Below are 19,792 nucleotides of genomic sequence, written 5' to 3'. Positions count from 1 at the left end.
TTTTAAGGATGTCTTGGGTTTTTTTTGTGTGTGAAATCTATCCATTTATTTATTTATTTGTTTTATTTGTTTGTTTGTTTTTAATGCTACGAGCAGGATGAAACATGCACTAAATCAGATTGTTCTGGTTAATAATGTTGTGCTCTCTTTAGACTATGCACCTAAAAATTCATATAAATGTGCAATTATTTGCATTTTCATTTGCAAAAGTTAATGATCACTCGCTTTGGGTTAGAAAACATTTGGATAGGAACACTCATTATAACTGGTATTGCTTTTCCTATTGGCCTCCGGCACGTCACCACTGTCACAGCTGATTTCCTCAAAAACATAGTATTGTCTCTATATGCTGCACGAAATACACACAACATCAAATGAACACAATTCTGTTTCATACATTTAAATAAACACATGATGTTGCTTTCCTAATAGTGAAAGCATTAAATAAATATATAGTCCTGTCATTACATAATAGATTCCTGGTTATCATTTGAATGACCTCTGACACCTGTATTAACATCCCCAATTGTTTGACCTGTGAAAAATCCCTGGAGCCGAAAGCTTCGGACATTGTTGTGTAATATAAATTCAAATATTTATCACGTACACAACCGTAAACAGGTTGAAATGTAGTCAAATGCTTTTTTTTAATTTTTTTACTGTCCACATCATAGAAATAAAATTAGTGAATAGAATTTCAAGTATGCCAAAAAGATGTGAAAAGTACTCATAAATAAACTCTCTAAATATTTAGAATTGGAAACATATAAATGCTCATATTTGGATGCTCACCTTCTCCCATGGTTTGGTTCATCCCCATATGTGTCGATAACCAATCATGTGTATGGTCTCTGGGGATAGTGTGTTAGTGGTTGACTTCTACATAGTGTGTGTGTGTGTGTGTGACAGAGAGAGAGAGACAGAATGGAATGCAATCTCAAAAAAAAATAAAAATCTACCTAACCAACCTACACAGAGGAAAATAGAGTGACCCTATTGAAAAGCTCCAAGTACCAGGGGTACTGAATATCACCTTGTTCATGTAATCACACCCACCAAACCTTACAAAGTGACCATATGACTGGTTTTGCTCTTTATACTGTTGTCATACAGCCGTCGCTCAGCCAGTTCCCACTGGTTCTGAGTGACAGGGAGCCTCAAGTTATCTTGTGTTGGGGCTTCAGACTTCCTGGAGAGGTCTGTCTCTATGGAATACCACTGAAGAGGAAGCAGTACTTGTTGAATGGCATGCCATGGTGTCTGTAAGCCTTCCTGTAGCCCCTGGTAATGATGTCTATCATAGTAGGCAAGCTATGCCCACTATTTAGACTGGTAACCTATGTTTCTTTTCCTTCATCACAGTAAACCATTGGTCTGGTACACGAATTCTGGAGGAATGCTCTAAATGTTCACCATCTCTTTGTCAAAGAAATGCAGCTGTCCAGGTGGCACGCAGAAGTATTAATGAAATACCAAACCAATAATTAGTCTATAAACTTCTCGATGCTCTGTATCATTCTGTTTCATGTAAAAGAACCTGGAACTATATATAACTGGACTTGAAAGCCTATTACTGTATTTCAAAATCAGAGAAACAAATCCATTTATTCGTTCTCCTGTCTAAGCAAAACCAGAAGAAAAGTCTGCTGCTTTCTTACAAAGCATTGGCTTATATTCTGTACTGTAAGCGGGTCAAGGTGTATTTACAGGGGATTATGTCAGCTAATCGGAGGATTACAGCATGTTGACTCCACACAAGGCCATAAGACTGATGGGGGGAAAAAAGGTGCCGTTTTGATCTTCAGGATTTTTTTTTACCCTTTAATCCCTCCTGAACTACCTCACGCACACACATCTGGCCCTGTGTCATACAGATGTAATCCTGCATATTGGAACAATTTTTTTATGCTTCATAAATACTGTGCTGGATTTTAATTATGAAAATGCAGCTTTCTTCTAGACCTCCAAAGTAATTAGAAACTGGTTCGATTAGCTGTGTGTGTGTGTGTTTGTGTGTGTGTGTGTGTGTGTGTGTGTGTGGCAGTAGGAGTATTATGTAGTAGGAATGTTCATTTTATCTACAGGACCTATTTATTTTGTATTGAATATTATATATGTATTTCTTTTAATTACATTCCTATACATTTGATCAGCTTTAAATTTTCTGCCATGCTTCTTCTTGAACTGCCGAGGTGTTGATTTTTTTATTTTGTAATAATGTTTTAATACTTGTGGTATCATTTAATTTATATCATCTAATAGTCTTTGTTCATCAGAAGTAAAAAAAAAAGTGTCAATGCGTCAGATTACGAATTCAGCTGTCTTTATTTTCTTTACTGAAAAAATTCAAATGCTTTTATAATTTAAACTTGCTTTATTTAAAGGTTTTGTCTGTTTATATTCTTCTATACTGGAGCTTTCTATCATTTTCAAAACTACCTCTTTTCACTATAAAGCTGCTATTATATATTTCATGCACAGCTTCTGATTTTTACTCTGTATCTGAAAGCAGCAAATTAAAACATTCTTTGCAGTGAAGTACTGTGGAATATTATAAATATGCTATGTTATTTTTATCGTAAACCTTTAACCCCAAAAGTGCTAGGCCTCTAGTGGTATTTGAGGGTTAATGTACCTCCCTATGGCAGATGTCAGAAAGCATCTGGTAATAAAAAACATCTGATTAACACCAAAAAAAAAGGCACTTTTGAAAATCCAGATTATGGACACACTTTCATTTATTAAACACTGCTAATCCCAGCACTCTGCACAACCACAGGATTCAAATCAGGTAAACTCCATTGTCTGCCTATAAACAATCCATGCTGTAAACCTCTGAACACCATGTGACCAAAAAGCCCTTGTGGCCATATGCAGAAGATCCCAATGGGAACAGCTGTTTGTCATCAGCCGAGCCGGCGTAGGATAACTGTGGGGGCTGCTGAGCAACATCTGGCTTCTTCAGGCTCCTCATTTAAATGCTTGCTGAAAGAAATGAGAGAAAATAGCTAAAAGATGCAGGATACAATATTTTCCTACATGTCTAGGCAGTCTTTCTTATAGTTGTGAAGTGTAGAGTGTATGCTTTTGAAGAATTGTCAGGTTCATTAAATGATATAATGGCATAATAGGAATTTTAGTCATCTGACGACTATTGCTACGTTGTGTGACATTTCTAGTACATTTAAAGCTCAGAATTTCATCCCTCCATCTATTTTCTGTACCATTTATCCTACACAGGGATGCAGGAGCCTGAAACCTGGAACCAGGAGTGAGCAGTGGTGGCTCAAGTAGTTAAGGGTCTGGTTAAGGTTGTTGATTATTTGAATGATTGGTGATTAAGCCCCAGCATTGCCAATCTGCCCTTGTGCAAGGCCCTTAACCCTCTCTGCTCCAGGGGTGGTGTATCACAGCTGACCCTGTGCTCTGACCTTAACCTCCAAAGTTGGAATATCTGAAGAAAGGTTTTCACTGTTCTGTAATGTATATGTGACAAAATAAAGGCTTCTTCTAGTTAAAAAGGTGACCCTGGATGGTATACCAATCCATCACAAGGAACATTATATATATTTATAAAACATCTCTTTGGACTGGAGGAGGAAAGCAGTTTCCGGAGGAAACCCCCAAAGCACAGGAAGAACATAGAAACTCCACACATGGAGGGTGGAAACAGGAATCATACCCCGATCCCTGGAGATGTGAGTCAAACATGCTAAGTAGTACGCCACTGTGCCCCCGTCTAAGCAGATTACAAATACGTCAATTTTGCTTATGTCAATAACAGTCTGACAAAAATGCCTTTCAAAATGAATATCTTTGTCATGTTTACATGCAAATGTTGATTCTTGCATTGAACAAATATTTTTAGAATAACTGCTAGATATCTCACTTATCTTTGGGCACATAACCAATCATGTAGGAACCGAAGTTCTAAATCATGACATTCTGACTAATATATAAAAACATTACTCATTATAGGCCATCATATTGCAAGCGTCATATAAGCAAGTGTTAAAAGAAGAACAAAAAAAAAATAGGCCATCAACATAGTGCCATATTGCACTTTGTATTAATTTATTTTATTATGCCATGGTATTGTAATTGTATTACATTAATAGATGAATGATTCATAACTCTCTAGATAGCAAGTTAAATCATGGATGAGGTGGACAAATATTCGATACAAGGTGCGAATCTAACACTGTGGTACAGAGGCAGAAGAAGTAGTAAAGATATAGGACAGGCTGAGAATCCGACTGTGGTCATCAGTGTATAAATGCAGATCAGGGTTTAAAATGTAGAGCAGGGATTTTTTATCCTCTAAAACATATGTCCTGCTGCAATTACTTACTGCATTAAGTACTGGGAAATTATGAAATTATGTGAGCATAAGGAACAATTTATTAACATAACTCACAAGATTACTGTAATTGTATCAGCACATAAGAGGCTTATTGGCATTTCTATATTGTCTGGTCGCTTTAAAGGGGTTAAAACTGGATCTTTAATTAAACAAATTTTAGAACATTGCAAGGCAGTGCATTTATAGTAATATCTGCATTTTGTTTAAAAAAAATACCACTGGTGGATCCTCCCAGAATCCAAAGCCCCAATAAGTGACACTTGATAGAGATGTGGTGCATTAGAGTGATCTGTGAACATCTCTGTTATTATCTTTAACATCATTACTACCACGTATGGTTCTATTTAATCATTTAAGCACAACGGTGGTTTAAAATAATAAAAGGAATTTCAATGCAAATGTCTGCTGTTTCTACGGTAAGAGAAAATGGTTTCTATAAACAGACAATTGTGAGAACTTCCAGAATTAGTTTGACACTAACTGGATGGAAAGCCAGTTAATAACACGGCACCATGCACACAAACACGCACATCTATATTAACACACTCACTCGAAGAATGTTTTTGGGATGTGGGTGGCAACTCAAAGTACATGGAGAAAAAAAAGCCTGCATAGAAAATCATGAGGTCCGAATCGAACCGAGCACTGGGAGCTATGAGATGTCACTTTATTTCATTCCATTCTATAATTCATACACTTTTAATTCAACTGATTAATCTCCTGTAGACACACATTAAATCATGGGTAATACTCCTCTGCCCACTCACAATACACCATCTGGAACAAACCTCTGATCTCTCTTTAATGATTAACTCCTCCTGTGAATAACTGATTCTGATTTTATGGACTGGAATTCATGTCAAGGTTACAGTATGTTTAAATAAGAGCCTTTCTCAATAACAACAGTAAAAAATAAAAATAAAATAGATAACGATAAATAAAACAGAGGCAAGTGTATAGACATAATATAATTTAGCAACTCAGCAACTGAAGCTGCAGCTAATCTAGGTAGCTAACTACTGAAAGTGTAAATAAAGAAATTATTGTGTCATGAGAAATTGTGAAGAATTTAGATTAGTAAGCGATAACCGGATGCTGTGCTCTCATTGCCATGCCCTGGGTTCGATTCTGAGGAGTGCCACCTCTCAGTGCCGCCCCAAACCCACTCAAAATGGGACGGTCGTATCAAGAAGGGAATCTGGTGTACAACCTGTGGCAAAAAAAAACAAATATACAGATGACCTGCTGTGGCGACCTCGAATAGGAAGCAGCCAAAGGCAACAATAATATGGTCATTATTAACATCGTTCACTATAGTGCAACATTCCCAGTAACATCTAAAACAGTGTGTGACTCATCAACATGAGCTCCAGTAAATCAAGGAACCATCCTTCAAAATTGTGCAATTAGCAAATTTATTTTATTTCTACCTAATACTATCTATGCTATACATATGACACTATGTCAGTGCCCATTGCTACGGTCAATTAAACTTTAATGCTAATATGAACAGCTACGGTTCAGTGTCACAGTTTCATGGTTAGTGTAGGATTAGATGGTTACCTTGCTGACTGATTCAAATGCTTTTTGACCCTTTCACAATGGAATTGACCTAAATCATGTTAAACAACCTTTGTTTCTCATTTTGTTGATATGTTACAGTACGACCTTTTAGCATGTCCTTAACTTCATCATACACAACAGCTAGCAAACAAACAGAAGAACATGAAATTGGTGACCATAACTAAATGAAACATCTATAGTATTGCAACTTTTTTCACATTCTTTTGTCACAGCTGCACTTTCTTTCATTTTGTAATGACAATGTTATAAATGTACTAACAATATCATGTATTTCTCATCTCTCAACACATACCCCATTTCCCAGAATTCGGGGCAGTAGTGGCTTAGTGGATAAAGGTTTACTAATCAGAAGGCTGGGGGTTCAAGTCAAGCCAAAATGCCACTGTTGGGCCCTTGAGATGGGCTGCTTTATCATGGCAAGTGCTGTATCCAAATGTTCCTAAGACAGGGATGATGAATAAAGAATTTTACTGTCATGTATATGTGACAAATAAAGCTTTTGTTCTGCTTCTTCTTCTTCTCCATTAAAAAAAAAATCCTCTGCAACAGCCAGACATTTCCAACATAGACTGCATTTGATGCAACAAATGACTACAAATACAGCCAAATGATCATTCACATGACTCGTAGCCACATTTACAGTCACTACAGACACCTTTCAATGCTTCTCCTTTATAAAGTCTGCACTTTGACTTTTCTTTTGCTTACATTCTTGCCTCTTCAATTTTGGATTTGTCCTTCTGATTTGTTTTTTGGTCTGTTGACCCTGTAAAACTGCATTTGCATCCAACACCATTCAGGATTCATTACAGTTCAAGATTTTGTGTGAGCATCGTTCTCAAAAATATACAGATATTTTTCTAAAAAGAAGGACCATTAGTAGGTTTGATCTTGGATTTTATTCCGTCTTGTGAAAGGTAGAAGAGTTTTTTAGTATTCGGTATGTCCCCTTTTTGCTTTAATAACAGTGTGCACTTTAGCTAGTGTACCATCGTGGGTAATATCTCCAGTTTGCTTACATTTAAAGAGTAAAAACGTGCAACAGCTTGAATATTGAATGGTCGCGTATATATGGCTTCATATATATATATATATATATATATATATATATATATGTTTGGGGTTTGATTCCCACACATGAAGTTTGCATGTTCTTCCCCTGCTTTGGAGGTTTCCTCAGCGTACATCAGTTTCCTCCCCCAGTCCAAAGACATCTATTGTAGTCGTGTGTGTCCCATGATGACTTGGCCCCTTGCTCCCAATCGATGAAATTCCCAATCATAACATTCCTAATTTCATCACTTCAATCTTCCCAAAGTACAAATCGGTGTATAAAGGGTTAAACCGTAGGAGGCGCGCTTGCTGAATCAGGGTGGAGTGGACTTCCACTAATATCCACTATTTTCCCTTCTTTATTTAATTAGGCAGCTCGACATCAAGCCAAAGCTATGAGATAGTATGGTTATCGATCAGAGCGTTACATAACACTGTATTTAAATGTCCATGAGTTTGAGTGGTGTGACGCTGTAAACATGGGGGATGTGAGTGAAGCGTCTCTGCTGGAATACATCTACTCGTCTGGAGGAAAAGTTGCAAATTCAGACCTGATGAAGAGCTTTAAGCAGTTTGTAAGCCATAGTGATTTACACCTACGTGGTGAGTAGTAATATTAACTGTGTTCTTTTTCCTTTTCCTCATTAATAGTGATGCTGAATAACGGTACCGCTTTCACAGCCTGATATTTCTGTCACTACTCGGTTTTTCTGAAAATATACACTTTTATTAAACCTATTTTAATCCAGTATGAACGCTTCGGGATCTTATCCGCTTTAAAATTCTGTATTTTTTTTCTGTAAAGACTTAAACTAAATCCATCTGCTTTACATTAGTGTACATACGTCGATAAGGTTACAGGAATTATGTCATTTCCGTTGGACTCGTGCTGTAATAAATGGCCTCAGTGTTGTTGAATACCTACAGATTAGAATCATAATGTCTTTGTTTTAGTCCAGGATAACCTATAAAAAAAACTCTTAAGTCTTAATTCAATACTTGAGGTTCCTTTCTGGTGGATAAACAGATGTAAATCCACACAGTAGTAAAGTGAGAATTGGTTATTTAACATTTATCATCTATCATTTGTTAATGTTCATTTTTTCACGCCTTGATGTCAACACACTGGTGAAGTTGTTTACCAACACTAACTCACATAAAGTGCCTTCGATCACCTTAAGGGTGCTTTGGGTAGTTTTATTATAAATGCGGAAAAATTACCTCACAACAGAGAGTTCCTTCATACAGCCAGAACTATGAACCATCCAAAGAACACGAGGAACATCATTTACTAACAATTTACCTGAAAAAGAACCTGAAATATTTACCTGAACACCTTTGGACAGCTAGAACCGTCTAAAGAACATGTAAAGAATATGTAAGAGATTACATATTTACCTGAAATCATTAGACAGAATTATATAATGGTAGATGATGAAATATGAGGTAAAAACAAGAGAAGGTTCCAAGTAGGTCCTCTTTTAAAAGAGTTAAAACTGTTAACCATCCCAAGAACACTGGAGGAACAATTTAACCTGACGGTTAATAAAATCAGACATAAAGACATCTGATCATGCTAAAAGAAAAACTTTAAACATCAAGGAATGCTAACTATCCAAAGAAGGAAAAGCTTTGACTGGCTTATAAACAATCATTAGAGCTTAAAGAGAGCCTTATGACACAAGGATTCCTTTTCAGGAAACTCTTTAGATAGCTATTAACGATCCAAAGCACAAACCAGAACCCTTCGACTCAGTTTAACATGATAGTTAATACTGTAAGACTTAAACATAGCTGTTGATAAAAGTCTTAAGTCAGTCTGATCTTTTTGAGTAATACAAGTGAATTTAAATTCAAAACAAATGAGGAGGATTTCGGATTTATTTTCCCATTCATACAAATGAATTCGTGAGAAATAGAACAAATGTTAGCCCCACCCTGAGCCCGAAGCTTGACATTTGTAACCTTTGGCATGAATTTAGTCATGAGACTTGATGTGTGTGACAGTAACAGGCTTAACAGTTAGCTGCTTTTTTTATCCTAAATTTACATTAGCAAACAACAGATCATGAGATTCATTCTCTGATTAATCGTGTTTAGAGACATTACAAAGAAAAAAAATCTTGGAAGGAAAGTACCAGAGACAGTTGGTGCCTCAAGTGGGTGTATGTAAGGTTGCTTTGTCAGATCTGACAACAATGCCATGCCAAAGCCAAAAACCTAGCATTTACTGTTCAGCACAGCGAGAGATAAAGCAACAACAACATGAGCAATCTCTCATTTGCTAGTGTGAGTTCCAGCTTTTGATGACTTCAATAAAACCAAAAATGCTGTGCACCTAAGCAACCTTCTTCTGACTGGAAGAAGAGTATAGTGATGTCCTGATGAACAGGACAAATGGGCAAGGAAAGTTAAAACCTCCTGAGAGAAGATGAGGAAGAAACCTTGAGAGGAAGCAGAATCCTTTTCCAGGTTATACCAGATAGTAGGATTATAAATCTTTTGCTCTTCTTCACCAGTATACTGTGAAGGAAGAATTTTGTAAGGATGTTCAGTGTGACCAGATTATGAATTAGAGTCCTAGGATGATCACAGGACAGCTCTTTATGATTACAGTAGCAGGTTCTAATCTATGCTCTCCAAATGAGATTTGCAAGTTTGGCACTTGGAAATAACTACTCAGTGTATTTCTTATATGATGTACATTGTGCATTGGAATTTAATCACTTAACAAGCTTAACATCTTTTCTATATATGTGAATCTTCCACTGCACAGCATCATGGTTCTGCTTGGAACAGTGTGTTCTTTCCTGATGCAGAGTCCAGCTGTGCACAAAGCCACTCACATCTGGCACCATCTGACCTCGCTGTCCAATTATCGTATTGTTTCCGACCATTCACAAATCTGCTGCAGTGGGATAAGGTCCTGCCCATGGAGACGGTCTACATTTAGACGAGTTGTTTGTTTTATGAAATGGACTTGGAGCATTTACTATTTTCTCAGTGGGAACTTGCTGATGTGAACCTCTCTGGTCACCATGAGGGTACTGAGTACATGGTAACCTTTAAAAAAAAAAAAAAAACATGCCCCTTAGGACTTGCCCGGCTAAATGCTGGCTTCCTGTTTCCTGTTGTTGTGCAACACTGTCTTGTTGGCAGGAAAAAGGAAAGGTTTCTGTTGTTGTAGGCACAATGTCTTTTGTAAACACAATCCATAAAATCCTTAACACCCTTCTGGTACTAATACATACAGTTGATGCTATCTTCTTGACAGCTTCACAACGACATTGTAGCGATGACAACCTTTAACCCAAACCAGTTTTATATATTTACTAAAGGTATTAAGCATTTGTTCTAAATCATTCACATTTGCAGATGGATTCTTTGGGAGCTGTGTTTTACAGCCAGTGACTGCAATAATCTTTAGTTTTTCGTGCTTCTATCATTGTTCATTAGCTGTATTTGATAAATCAGTTAAATAATAAACACTAATTAAAACATTTTCCCATTTTATGTGCTTTCTAGGTTTATCCAACTAAGGACTTTATTACAGTATATTTTGTTACACAAATTATAACTTTATCACAAAAGTAAATGACACTTTCATTGTTAAATTTGATCAAGTAATTGCAAACATTAATCACAAATGTTATCTATATTGTTTGGGATTGAGATAAAGACAATACGTGTAAAGGACACCGTTGTTCTGTTTTTCTTTTAAAACCTCAATCAATCTCAATCAAACAGTACCAAATGGTTCAAAGAGCGATCCTTAGTCAGGGATCTTGGGATTCTTCAAACATACCTGAGGTTAATTCTTACCTAAACATGCTTATATTTAGTGTTACAAATAGCTGAGCAACACCAACAGTCCACAAACTAAATACGCTGTGTATGCAGTAACATTTATATTCCTTACTGCCTGCTTCTATTGTCATAGCAATGTTAGGATTTGATGGCAGTTGTTGCTTGACAAGTTAGATTTTTATTTACTATCATGACACACTTTACACAAAAGTAATTAGATGTAGTAATTAGATGCAACAGCTTTAGTGTCATTTCAGAAGTCCTACAGTAGAGCAGCTCCCCACAAATTTACTTGAAAATGCCAGTGTGCAATGTCAAAGCAGAAAAGGCTTCAGAGTTTCACACCCACACTGTTTTGCTTGCATTTTTTACACTACGTTTACACATATGGCGTCTCGCTGCGAAAAAACGTCCAGAGACATTTCATTTTCAATGAGAGCTGCTATTTCCTGGTGGACAGCTATTTCGGATGATACGATGAATATATACACTGGTGAAGTTTATACACAAATGCCAAATCTCCCTCAGCGTCTTTAATTTTAGCGGTAAGAAACCTGAATTCTAGTTGCTCCACCAACTGAGAAATGTTATTACTATGGTAACCATAAGTAGGAACGCCTACTGGGGACTTCATAACCTTAAAGCGACTGATGACTTGCAGGGATAAAATTGCTGGATGACTGAATGCAACTTTACCAACATGCATTTAATGAACATCTGAGTGAACAAATGCTAAGGTTAGTGTTAGGGATGATGTTTATATATTGACATAAAAAAATGTACTCTGTTTATTAAATTCTGCCCAAGTTAAGTCAAGTCACTTTTATTGTCACATCACCACAGCACATGTGCCTTGGTGAGTGAAATTCTTGGGAGCGAGCTCCAGAAATTGCAGAACAGTTTACATACAGTAATTAAACAGAAATTAAGAACAGTTTACATATGGGTGAAAATGTGCAAAATGCTCAAATGTGAAAAGATGCAATATGCTCATACATGGTCAGTACACACAGTGTACTATTGGACATATTTACAATGCACTACACATTATATACAATATGTACTTATATATATCTTATATATGTAATATGTTAAGGTGCAACAGACTGTACAGATACAGAAGTGTCCAGTGGTAACAGATAGATTAATGTCGGATAGATTATTATATTAAATAAAATGCAGTGTGTATGTATAGTCCAGTGTGTATAAATGCGGTGTGTGTATAGTCCAGTGTTGAACTGTTGGTGCAGTGTGTGGCATACCATATTGTGGAAGTATGCCCAATGAGAGGGGTGGATGGAAAATGATGTGTGTGCGTTTTATGTATATATAATAATAAATGTCATGTTCATAGGTTGTTTTTTTTTTATCTTTTTGTCTTTTCCCAGCCAAATACAGGGAGGACTTCAAGCTCATCATAGACAAAATAGCTGTGTGTAAAACTGAGAACGTGAGTAAGACATTTCCATCCATTTGGAACCCATTAATGACCTCAGTACCGTTAGTGAAATGTAATTCTTCACACATGTAATTTGAAGTATCCTGTACTTGTCTTTGGGAAAAATTCTCAGTTGGAGTGGAGAAGCCATTTGGAGGGAATTGACTGGTGTGTGGTGTGTGTTTACAGTTTATTAAGGGTTGGACAAATCAAAAAAGCTCCACTGTGCTGCAAAGTCCTATAGAATGCTTGTCCACTTAAATCGGCAGCCATAGTCTTTATTTTCTCCTGAAAATGTCTTGTGCTGGTAATGTTTGAGATGCCGACAGAAAAGGCAGAAAAGTCTTTGGCTGACTTTAATAATTTGAGGATTTAGAGGTCGTTATAGTTATACAAGTTTTTATGATCATTATTATGGTAAATTCCTACTAAAAATAGTTCCTTCTTTGCCATTTAACTGAAAAATACAAACTCATAGGCAGCCTGGATACATGATGGTCCTTGTCCTAGAGTCCTGCAGGAGTGATTTGCCCACCACTTTATATCCACATCGGTAGTGTCTTGAATAATAAACAAATACAGAACATTTCCATTCATTTCAATTCCACTAAAACCAATCATTCCATTTTAATGTGGTACTAAGAACAGAGCTTTGTGTATCAGCAGATACCTCACTTGAATTTTGCAAACATTTGCTGATGGTGGAAGGATTTTAGGCAATTTATAGTATATCGTAGTTATTAACATCAGAAAATATGTAAACTCAGATCCCGTACCAAATTAGTTTCAGTCCCTTGTTTACTCTGATACTTGATATAGTTTTAGTGCATTCCCTTTTTGAGCAGCAATTCCTTTCTGCCTCCTTTTTTAGGCAAAAGCCAAGTAATGACTCCTTTTTTCTCACCATTTTTTGTGATGTCAAGCAGTGTTTTATAGCTAGAAGTCATAATCTTTGCTCCTACACACTGGTTTTAGTACCAAAATAGGTTCAAATACATCTTCTAATTAGGCTGATTTGTTTTAAACCAGGAATCCAACATTGGTTCTGTCTCTGTCATTTTTCTTCATCAGGGACAGAAGTATCTTATCCTGAAGAAGAAGTACAGGCAGCTCATGCAGGAGCGTGAATCTCAGCCCGCAGCTTCAGAACAGGGGATGAACGTTAAAAAGCACCAAGTCGAATGGTGTACAGGACCCACCATTACTGTTACTGATGTCCAAGACCCAGACGTGACAGAGGATGTGAGTACATCATGAGTTGGGAAAGTATTAGCTAATGTTCTGTTCAGGTCAAAATGTCACTTGCTTAATTTCTGATGTTGTGAAATGTTTAAAATGATTGTGTCCCATAAATCGGAAAAAAAAAAGTATTGAAGCACAGGTCAACACATTTAAACTTATTATTCTGTCTATAGAATCTGCTAATCTTTCCAGTAATGTTGCTTAGCAACCAAAGTTGTCTGTTAACAGATTACACTGTATGACAATTTTTTTTATTATGAATATTATTCTTGTACTTTTAGTACTTGGATTACTAATGTCCCACGTTCATTTGCATTCAGGCAGTTCTTTACTTGTCCTGTTTGGTTTGTTTCCATGTGTTTGTTCACCTGGGGCAGAGAATCTGACAGATAAGAGAGGTTCTGCCAGACAGACAGGTCTATTTCAGTTTGGTTACCTTTTCCTGACGTGAGGGTCGCTGATTGGATTTCAGACCAGGTTGAGAGAAAGTGCTTGTTTATTATTATAAATATCTCAGCTCGTTCTGAACTTCCAGCTGATTTTTTCCCCCGTGCTATGAACATACCTAACGATCATGCAGTCCATATGTTAGGCGTGCTGCAATCAATTTTTCATAACGATGACAGCGTTCACATGGCTGAAATGAAAATAGATGGCATAAGGGTGATGCATACAGTATAGTATAAGTGGTCCATTGAGTGACATCTGAGGTCATGTGTACAGAATACTTTCAGAGCACTGTCCTAAAAGCTCTGTTAGTAAATTTTGTGACATTACACAACAACGTGACTTGCGTCATGCTGTTCCGAGGAAGTTTCTAGTATATTTCCACTGATTTTTAGTGGAATGCTGTGCTAGCAGGAAGGGTTGAGCAATATGACATTGATATAGTGGTAAATTATGTGCTGTAGAAATGCCTTTTGAGAAGTGTGACATCACTCAGATTTACTAGAAGGTAGAATTTGTTATTTTAAAGACATGATTAAGGACGAAATAGAGTTATACAGCTGCAATGACCAGGGTTTGCAATCAGCAAAAAACTTTTTTTTTTTTTAAATGATCCAGTTGTATTAAGAGCTTTTGTACAGGGATTGAACAGGAAGTGATGTGCTAGCTTGATGTTGTAATATCTTATGGAAGGCATGTCAGAAAACTCTCACTCAGAGGTTCAGAGGAGGTAAAAACTGGTGCTTTTTAAGCATGAACAGAATAAATGTCCAACAGGGTTTAGTCTTGTTTGCTTGAACGCAGCCTATTAGTGTGTTGGGTGTGTAACTGCAGAAGCCTGCAACCCATGCCAGGACTTTCTGGATCGTAAAAGCTGCCTCGTGATACTCTGTTCAGATGCCTGTCTGTATAGAGAAGGGCTCAAATTAGACATGCACCCAAATAGTGCACCACTTCCAATCCGGATGATGCCACAACCATCCGTGGGGTCCACAAGACCAAAAATAGTCATGTTTTTTAGGGTGAGAGGTATGCTATTACTCCCTCCACCAGACTTCATCTGTGTCTGTGAGCTTCTGTATGACACAGCATCAGTTCGAAATACGTGCTGTCCGTGGCTGGCAGCTTTCGTGTGTCTTGGAGGAAGCACATGCTAGTTTTCACCCTCTTTTCACCCTCTTTGTTTGCTGTGTCATCTTATGGTTAAAAAATATCAGATGTGAGAGAAAAGCTCTTTCGCTGCAGTTATGTAGGCTAACAGCCTTGCCACGTTTCCTAAGTGTTAATTTCCTTCCTGGAGCTGCTGCATCAGGGCCATTCTTTCGGCCTTGGTGTGAATTGGACATGAGATCTGATGTGTCACATCAGCAGAAATGGCTCACAGCAAAGCAAATGATTAGGTTGAGCTAATTTGATGAATAAGAGACTAAATTAGTATAAAAATGGTGCATGTGTATGGCTAGCTTGGACTTAGACTGGACACTTGGACTGTTGGACCGTTTATATTGTATGTAAATCTATTTCCCAAGCAAATTATTTTAAATCGGTGCTCAGTCTATGATGATAGTGTGTCAAGTCTGTCAATAGTGTCTAGAGTTAACTATGTAGACATGAATGTTGTATGTTGCTCTGTACATCATTTTTTGCTTATGGATATTTATGTCCATAATCAGGTGAAAGTTGACCAACAGGTGGTGGAGAACCCAGAACCTCTATCAGAGGAGAACCCTGAACCCATAGAAATAGAGGATGAACTGGAAAAGGACTCGGGATCAAAGGTTAGTGAACAGCACTTTAAAAACCACTTTAAGTCAGCTATACAAATCCAAATAGAAAGTGGTGTTATTCTACACTAAGATGTGATGCTGTGTTTAACCAGCTGAGGGCGACAGATCGATTAATCTGCGTTACTAGACGAGTTTCCTGTAGAAGAACAGCATGAAAGGACTTTGTATTTCCATGTGAAAGATGCTCTCTGTTGTTGTGGAAAACAGTAACATGCTCTACCTCATTAGAGAGAAAATAATCATCTCTCTTCTTCCACCATTCAAATGCATATCAGTTTTGGGTGGAGCCATCACCGGTTTTTAAAACGCTTTGTTTAAAAAATTTGCAGCCCAAACAGTAGAAACTGACCTTCAATTATTCAAGTAAGAATCTATGAATTTAATTTGATTACAAAATTTGCTTGATACATTGCAAAAATGTAATACGAATGAAATCAATCAATAAAATGTTGGATATTTTTTAAAGGTCAGCTTTTAAATCATCAAATAACAATAATTAAAATAATAGCAAAAAGATGCAAAAAAATAAAATAAATAAAAAACAAAATAAACATTGGAAGAGAGTAATAATACCTACAATATTATAATGAGTAATATAATAATAAACTTTATTCTTTAATGGCTCTATACAGTTAAATGCATGGCTTTGAAATGAAGCACATTTAAAAAGAAAAAAAAAAAATGTGTGACGTGTAGATCTCAACATTTATCACACTTGAGTGTTCTTCCTGAAATCAAAAGACAGACAGAACATAACAGAGCATAAATTAAAATACGGTCCAGGCCGTATATCATATTAACATGTTTATTTTTAAAAGTTCCTACAGTGAGTTTCCATGGCAACACTTGTTTGCTTTCCAGCTTACAAACTCGGATCAGAGGACGTTCGGACCTTGACAGTTAATAATTGATGTAGTTACCTGTTTTGTCTTTCCTTCCCTAGTGGAAAAGGCATGTGGCTGTACGCCTGCTGAAGCTGTTAAATCCGGCGCCATTTACAGTGGACAGTTTGAACACTTAGCACAGCGCACATGAAAGAAAGTGTGTGTTTGCTCTCCGTCTAGCTGACCGCAGCTCCCCTGCTCTTAGAATAATTAGCAATCACTTGCTCTCTAAAATCAGCAAACTGCTCTATTTTCCTCTCTCGCACGAACACGTTGACTGACACGTTGCTCGACTCAACATCCAGCCAGATTGGCCTGTTAAAGTGCTGGCCTCTTGTGAGCGTAATTTCAAAAACAGAAAAATACACAACGTGAGCAATTTAGCTTTCAGTGAAGCAAATTGTTCGGGCTTTGACTTAGCATGCTTGGCCTTGTCTTATTTAGAGGGTGGAAACCTGTCTTTCTCCTGTATTCGCTTCTCTAGGGTATTTATTATGTTTAATACCCCTTACATCATTTGACTTCTGTTTGCTTACTTGTTTGTTTCGTACTGTATCACTTCCCAGCAGCTTCTTTACAGAAGTGTCCATTGTCTGACCAGAAGTTTCGTTTCCTTTTCATTTTTTTTTGGATTGCATATTGACGTCATTTGGCGTGTTTGCTGTGCTTGCAACAAAATGTCTCGCACATCATTGCTTGATTACGTGTGTTTGTAGCAAACACACACACACTAGTGAGAAGAAGGACGCTTGCTGCTTTGATGCAAAGACACCTATTACAGGAAGTGATATTGTGTATTGGAGATCTAATAAACTTAAACATGTTTCTTTTGTATTAGAAAGAACTTACCACCTCTTACCACCGCTCTCTCTCTCTCTCTCTCTCTTTCTTTCTTCTCATTTTTCCAGTCTGAATCGGAGCAGGAAGAGGAATCTACGGGTAGTGTAGGCTCTGCATCTGTGGCTGTAAGTGTCATTTTAAAGAGAGGTCTTAAGCTTCTTCTTCTTTTACCAGTGCTTGTAGTAAATCAATTAAAAATATAATATATAACAGTATAAAAAATGTATTACTGTATATATAGCTCTTGCAGTATGGCTATATATGGCTTTACCTTTTGACTGCATCAAGGCACCGACGCTGGAGATGTAATATAATCGTCTCCTCATAGAAAACTTCACCACCTTCACCATTAAAGAATAAAATAATATATAAAAACCTGTCACATATATTAACACATTCCCTTTATCAAAACCATATACAGAAAAATGTATATATTTTCTGTATTTCCAGTGGTGTGTAATAAAGAAACATCTGTTTTATTAGATCTGCATTATTTAATACTTAAAAACATATAAAGCAAATGCTAAAATTGTCATTTTAGTTTTTAATTTAATTTAAATTTTTAACATCAAATCACTTGCTTGCAGGAGGTATGTAATATTTTATTATATATATATATATATATAATAAATAAATAAGCATTATCTCACCATATCACCCATATCTGGATCTCTCATCATCAGCATCAATATCTGTTTCATATGACCCCATACAAAACAACATGAAAACCTGTACACAACTCTAACTCTAAAGTTAGTTTAGAGCAACATCTGTATATGTCTGATATATATGTGACAGTTACTCCAAATGATGTATGACGTCCGATGTCGTGATGCAGCCGTTTCCTCTCTCTAAAAGGCAGTATGAAGTTTCTGCACGCGTCATGTTAGTGTGATCTTGTCGTTGTTCTTCACTGCAGCTGGATCCTATTGAGAAAGAGTGGATCTATTCTGCAGCATGTGGCAGACTCTCGCACCTCAGACAGCTGCTCAAACAGGACGCCTCACTGGCCAACAAAAAAGTAACCGGTTTTAGTTTACAAGTAATCTTTAGAAATCTTATTAGAAAATGACAATAAAACAAATTTAAGGTTATAACCTATATCTAGGTATATTTTCATTCATTAAAAAAAAATTAAATGTTATTTTTGGAAGATAAACGTAGCCTAGAAGTAGGCGTAATTTTACATTTTGTTGAAATTGTAAATCATTTTGAGTAGATTTAAAATATTTTAACATGCTACGATGTCATCAACAGATCCATCAGCTAATCAAACTTGAAATAAAAAGTCAAATCGAATCAAAAGTCCTGATGTTACAAATATTTTTTCATGTTGTATGTTTTGTTTTTTTGTTTTATTTTTGTATGTTCACACCAAACCAGGATTTTACCTCAGTAAGTTCCTGCCCTTCAAATCGTTTACTTTCTTTTAACATTGTTTAAAATTGTATGTGAATATTCCGATTTGCTAATAATATCTTATTTTTCCTTTTTTTTTTTTCCCTGCATATTTTCCTCTGGTTGGTGACTAAAACCTTTAGGGGGTGAGTTACAGCAAGTTTGCATTTTATCTTCATTCTCACTGGCTGATGAATACAAAATGAACTATAATCTGTGTAAATAATAAATCATTCCTGATCTCTGGTGATGTCTGGTGATTCCCGGTAACTTTGCGATGCTACACAGTTTCTTCAAGTGCAGAGTGAAGGAACGCAAAGTGGGGGTGAGGGGGAGGGGGGGGTCTGTCCCAGGCTTACATTTCAAAGGCCTACTATCAAAAGGATTATGAAAGATGGCTTTTTAGCTCCTGTGCCCTCAAAACAAGCTCAAATCCTTTTATTTGTCTCATCTCCCTCCCTTCCATGTGCGCTTAAGAGCTTTGCCCGAGTGTTTGTTGTCCCTCCCTGGCCTGGAGTTCTCACAGTGTCCTGGCTTGGACCACCTTCTAAGAGCCACTAAGCCTCTCCCTTCCCCACCCGGACAAGATACAACAGCAAGCATTGAAGTACAGGGGAGATTAGGTGCCACCTCAAAGACTTCAACCACTTAAAGATAATCTGAAAGCACAGGCTAGGATTAATTGGGGAACAATGGCGAGTCTGACCTCGGGTGGCTTTGATGCCCTCCCTCCCTTCCATGCCTGCCAGCCTGTAGTTGCATGCCAAGCTGGTCAAGTAACGCAGGACAATCCAGCACTTTTATTAAGCTGGCAAAGAGCTGTCTTGGCCCAGGTTGATTTCAAAATCTCCAGTTTGTTGTTAAGACTTGCTGCTTAAATGACTGTTGAGGTTTTATTTCACAGCTTAGCCACTGCTTGAGAAGGATGCTCTTTTTTTTTTCTTCCTGA

At 37.0% G+C, this 19,792-nt stretch overlaps 1 protein-coding gene across 1 annotated transcript in view; it reads left to right on the top strand.

Moving 5' to 3' along the window:
• Nucleotides 1-7,332: 7,332 nt before the first annotated feature.
• LOC132862178 (ankyrin repeat domain-containing protein SOWAHB) overlaps nucleotides 7,333-19,792 on the top strand; it is a 21,784-nt gene continuing 9,324 nt past the window's right edge. Inside the window, exons 1-8 of the mRNA XM_060894070.1 lie at nucleotides 7,333-7,603; nucleotides 12,196-12,257; nucleotides 13,317-13,487; nucleotides 15,608-15,712; nucleotides 17,514-17,570; nucleotides 18,365-18,466; nucleotides 18,829-18,840; nucleotides 19,697-19,699. Coding sequence (XP_060750053.1) covers nucleotides 7,480-7,603; nucleotides 12,196-12,257; nucleotides 13,317-13,487; nucleotides 15,608-15,712; nucleotides 17,514-17,570; nucleotides 18,365-18,466; nucleotides 18,829-18,840; nucleotides 19,697-19,699 — 636 coding nt within the window. The 5' untranslated portion in view covers nucleotides 7,333-7,479. The remainder of the gene's footprint in view (nucleotides 7,604-12,195; nucleotides 12,258-13,316; nucleotides 13,488-15,607; nucleotides 15,713-17,513; nucleotides 17,571-18,364; nucleotides 18,467-18,828; nucleotides 18,841-19,696; nucleotides 19,700-19,792) is intronic.

The sequence above is a fragment of the Tachysurus vachellii genome, chromosome 19 (assembly GCF_030014155.1).
Source record: "Tachysurus vachellii isolate PV-2020 chromosome 19, HZAU_Pvac_v1, whole genome shotgun sequence".
In the NCBI taxonomy this organism is placed as follows: domain Eukaryota; kingdom Metazoa; phylum Chordata; class Actinopteri; order Siluriformes; family Bagridae; genus Tachysurus; species Tachysurus vachellii.
The sequence above is the reverse complement of the archived record's forward strand: the minus strand, read 5'-3'. Positions and strand labels throughout refer to the sequence as shown.